Source organism: Merops nubicus, unplaced genomic scaffold (genome assembly GCF_000691845.1).
Source record: "Merops nubicus isolate BGI_N331 unplaced genomic scaffold, ASM69184v1 scaffold16010, whole genome shotgun sequence".
In the NCBI taxonomy this organism is placed as follows: Eukaryota; Metazoa; Chordata; class Aves; order Coraciiformes; family Meropidae; genus Merops; species Merops nubicus.
The window spans coordinates 1-4,996 of NW_008584956.1; the positions used below are offsets into that span (position 1 = coordinate 1).

Sequence of the window (4,996 nt, forward strand, 5' to 3'; positions counted from 1 at the left end):
GGTCCCTGCGCCAGGGCGGCCAGGGAGAAGATGGGTGTTCCGCGCCCTGCCTCAGCCTGGGGGTGTGCCCTGAGGGGGCTGTGGGGTGCTGGGAGGCCCGTCCCTTGCCCCCTTCTCACCCCACGCCCTCTCGCGCCCGATTTATCACCGTAAGTGCGAGACCCCTTTGTTAAGGCCAGGGAGAAAAATCCTAAACATTTCACAAGGAACTACTTCTCTTTTTTGGGGGTACCTTTCAGATCTGCAAAAGCAAGAGGAGCGTGGAGAGCTGCTGCAGCCACTGATCTTCGTCTTGCTGGTCTTGTGCTCTCTTCTGCTGTACTTTAAGGTGTCTCTCATGGATCCGGGTTTTGTTAAGTCTGAAGAGGAAGTGGAGGTATATCACGTCATGAATAAGAGAAAGTGGTGAAGCTATAAAATCTGTAGGCTTATTTTCTTTTTCCTGCTGGCGAGACAAGAACAATCTGAAACAGCTTCTGTTGCACTTGGCATAAAGGAAACATACACAGACCATTGGAGGTCAGGCTAGGCAGCCTCCAATTCCAAACCTAGCAGGCACAGGCTTCAAGTGTGTCTTTCACCCCATGCTCCTGTTCTAAGCACACTGTGCCATTTGAGCACAAGTCCTCTCTTGCATCAGAGGCTTCAGTACCCTATGGAATGTGTACCTGACCTATTTTATGCTAAACCACTTCTTAGTGGTACAAAGCCCCCAAATTGAATGGCAACCTTGGAAGAAAGTGCTCTCTGCAACTCCAGTTTTTGAGCTGTCTAGATTTATTGCCCTCTCAGAGGACATGTACACAAACAAATTAGAGTGAAGTAAATGAAGATGCAAAGTAACAGAGAAAGTCTGTTCCAGGTTTACTGCCATAAAGACTGTGTAGGACAAAAGCATTATCAATTTTAATCATCCATCGTTACTTTATGAATAAGTAGCACTGCTTATACTGCAAAGACATTGTTACTGTGCTTCGAAGCAAAGTTTAACCTTGTTTATTTTTGTCCCTAAGTGTTGGGATTGATGTGGTATCTTGTCTGCAGCTATTTCTGCCTCTATGCAAACATTCATTTGATGGTTACAGGAGCTTGTTCTCTCTTGCTGTACCTTAACTATCTACAGTGGAATTTCATTCCACAGTCTTTATACAGCAGCTTCTGTAGGGATTCTAAGGGATTATTTTAACTTTCTTAATGATAGAAACAACACTGCATAACTGTGAAGTGAAAGGATCCAGAGCTCAGTCATGCTGCTGTACTTGAGGCAGCATCACACAAAACCTCCTTAGTCACCTCCTTGCTCTGTTTGTGTAGGCAGGGAAGAGTGAAGAACAAAGCCTGGTGATCCCCCAGGCGCCAGGCGACGTTCAGACGCGGCGCTGCGGTTACTGCATGGTGAAGGTAGGTGTTCCTGGCACGCTGGGAGAGGATGGGGTGAGTGATTGGGAAGCTTACATTTTTTGGCAACATCTTTGTTCAGCTGCTCTTGCTGGTGTTTTTCTGCTCTATCATTGCTGCTCAATGCTCAGTGGTTTGGAGGCTTGGCAGATGCGATTCATTCTGTCACAGGAAAAAAACCTGCTGAAAAACTCACAGAAAAAGTAAACACAACTAGCAAATAAAATTCAGATAGAGTCCTGAATTGAAAATTAATTGTGTAGCTAAAGGTGCAGTAGTGATGGATGTGGGCATGTACACTAGTTTTCAGAGGCTGAAACAAGTCCCTGCTGGCTCATAGAAAAAAGGATCTTCTTTTGCCATGGGAAAACTATATTCTGCATTCTTACAGCCATGTCAGTCAGACCTTACAGTGTTGCAAAAAAGGTTGTTCTGAAGATAACTTGATTGATAGAGAGTCAGAAAAGCAGTTGAGCATGGCATGTAAGAACTGCTGGTAGCCTTGAGCTTGTTTGAAGGCCTAAAAGCAACAAAACATTAGCCTGAGCTGTGAAAGACAGCATGAAGGAAAAATTAGAGCAATTAAATTAGCTCTTAAAACAGTTTGCCCAAAGCCTTAAAGTGCCTGTTTTCAGAGCAATCCTTATCAATTTAATAATATCAGGCATTATCCCAGCTTCCATAAATTCCTGAAGAATATCTACCAAGAGAAGCAAACTTATTGCAAGAGGAAAAGCTGGCAAAACAGATCTATGCTTCAGGGAACAAATCCCAGGAGGCACTTTTCTCTGCCAGATTTTTCATCTTCTCTATTCCTGGTTCTTGAGCTGCTTCCCTGTGCAAGTGTCGTGTGTTCACACAGAAACAGAGGTGCTTCCCCCATCCATGCAGGCCCATAAAAACTTCCCATCCCTGCACACTTTACTCAATAGCAGTGGTCCTAGTTTTTTCACCTCAACACTCTGCTTATGCTTTCCTGAATAGACAAATTGGTTCTGTCTCCCTCCTTTACACACTGGACTTCCTATAAGTAGGTAGATACAGTAAAGAAAATGTGTAGGTAGTAGTGTGGGAGAACCATTTAATTTGAATCTCACTCATTAAGATCATGTACTAGGGGAATCATGATCCACTTTAGTCATCTTAGCAATGTTTATGTTGAGCTGTTATCCCAAAGGGAGCACTTTGGGGACAGCAGTGGACTATGGATAGTAATTTTTTGTTGTTTTGCAGCAACCCATGCGAGCCAAGCACTGCCAGCTGTGCCAGCACTGCGTACGGCGTTACGACCACCACTGCCCCTGGATTGGGAACTGTGTGGGAGAGAGGAATCACCCCTTCTTCATAGCTTACCTGAGCGTGCAGCTTGTAGTTCTGCTGTGGGGAGGGCACGTTGCTTGGTAAGGCCTGGAGGTGGCACTTTGACCTCTGAGATTGCTAAAAGTTCTGGTGCTCCTAGGGCCCCACTGAAGGGTTATAGCAGTGACTGGATTGGCTTTGGATCCCCTTGTGCTTCCTGGATATCAGCTCCCCTGAGCCCCCAGTCTGCTGAGGAACAACATAGCTGATCAACAGTTGAAGAGAATCTGATAATTTAGGTTTCCTTGTTTATCTTTGGTTTAAGCTTATATTAACAGAATTAACAGCAGTACACAAGGTAACTAATTTTGCTTCAGTTACTGTAATATGGTCTTTATTTACAAATCCAAGTACTGGAAACTCAGCAGGGTTTCAGCTGAATGCCTATTCAGGAGTGGAGTTACCTGAAGAGGACTGTCCCTCTCAGCTGCCAGGGGAACCAGCATCTTTTAAACTTCTTGGATTCAAAGTCACTGCTGGTGCAGTCTCTAAAAGAGTTTACAGTATGTTAACTCTCTGTAGTACACGATTATTGGAAGGTCATTAATTTTGAATCAAAGTTGAACATGCCATCCAGTTTGCTTGGCTTATATAGCTAGTTCTACATCTTTTACCATGAACATATTTCTCTTTGAATGGAAAGGTCAGGCCTCTACTTTGAACAGTCCTGGGACTGGCTGCAGCACAACATCCTCCTCCTGGCATCTTTCCTCCTGATAGTCACCTTCACGGTTGTGGTCCTGCTGCTGCTGGTGTCACACCTCTACCTGATCTCCTGCAACACCACCACCTGGGAATTCATGTCACCTCACCGCATCCCCTACCTGCGCCACTCCGAGCTGGAGAATCCCTTTGACCAAGGGGTGGTCCTCAACCTCTGGAGATTCTTCTGTTCGTGCCACCTCACTGCATGGGAGAAGATCTACTTTCTCAGGAGCAGTGACCCTGTCTAGTCACCACAGTCCTGACCAGCTGCAGGCTGCTGGGTAAAGCTTTGCTAATGTAATTGTTGCTATTACCTTGCACAGAACTTCATGAACTTCCCATGTTCAACTGTGCAACCTGTTCACACTTGCAGGGTGAACATTTAAAGGACAGAGTTATTTTTTATATATATGAATAACACTGCTAAAGGTGAGGCACTGGTTCTGGGAAGGCCAGCAAAGCTGATTTCTGAACTGAGCAAAGCTATCTCTCTAAATTTACTTTCTTTCGTTAACTGCATCTGTATCCTCCAGAAGAGATGCAAGAGAAGTGAGCATCCATGTCTTCCCCAGTCTCCTTCCCCTTTTGCTGCTATGGAACAGCAGCTGTGACAAAACCAGAAGAAATTATTCCTGTGGCCTTTCTTAAAACACAGTTCTCACTGAGAACCACAGTGCCTTTTGCCAGCAGCGTTAGGCACATAATAGAAATATCTGAGTAAATATTTGGACAATCAAAAGCAAATTTTCTTTTGACCACATGCCTCAACTTAATGCTTTTCACAAGGATTTGAGGCTTAATAGTGTTAATGTGCATGAGAAACAGCTGTAAGGCACCAAATTCAGCTTATGAGATAATTAGCCCCTATTTTGTGATGCCTTGACCAGCTTCCTAACTTATTTTTTCTTTAAGCTGGTGGTGCTGTTTACGATTCACAGACTATTTTGAATGAAGTCAGCAAAGAATGATACCATCCACTTACTTTGGACAGAAAAGTAATACTGGCCTGCTGAATTATTCCTGCAGATAACTTCATGCTCAGGCCTTTCCTGTAGCTTGTGGGGAAGACAACCAGTAGCAGAGGTGGGTACTTCTTGCCTACCTCAAGTAACACTGTTAGTAATACTACTACTACCTCAACATACTAGTAAAGTTTTAATAAAAGAAGACAAAGTTTCAATGCAAGAGGAAAGATTTGGATTGTGATGAGGGAGTGCTGGTAGCTCTCTAGGACAGCAGCAGGCTCCCCTGTTTCACATTGTAATAAAAGGTCGTACTTCAAGTTTCCATGAGGAACTAAAAGGAAGTTTGGGATGACCCATTTTAGTTTTTAACACCAGAAAAGTCTGTGGTGTGAATTTTAGTCCTAACCCTTTTCTGGTTAAAAAAAAAAAAAACAAAAAAAAAACCCCACACCACCACCCAAACAGCACCACAACAAAACTTTAGTTAAAATTATTCTGTGCCTTAGTTGCCTTGGCTCAGGAATTAACATCTGCTGAAGAACACACACATCTGGGAAGCTGGTGGGATG

The 4,996-nt window shown here is 44.0% G+C and overlaps 1 protein-coding gene across 1 annotated transcript; it reads left to right on the plus strand.

Moving 5' to 3' along the window:
- Positions 1 to 179: 179 nt before the first annotated feature.
- Positions 180 to 3,710, plus strand: ZDHHC12 (zinc finger, DHHC-type containing 12; the record flags this gene model as incomplete). The annotated part of the gene is made up of 4 exons (XM_008946002.1): positions 180 to 376; positions 1,315 to 1,401; positions 2,632 to 2,798; positions 3,401 to 3,710. Coding segments are annotated over 4 exons (761 nt in total), but the record flags the coding sequence as incomplete, so codon positions are not given.
- Positions 3,711 to 4,996: the final 1,286 nt, after the last annotated feature.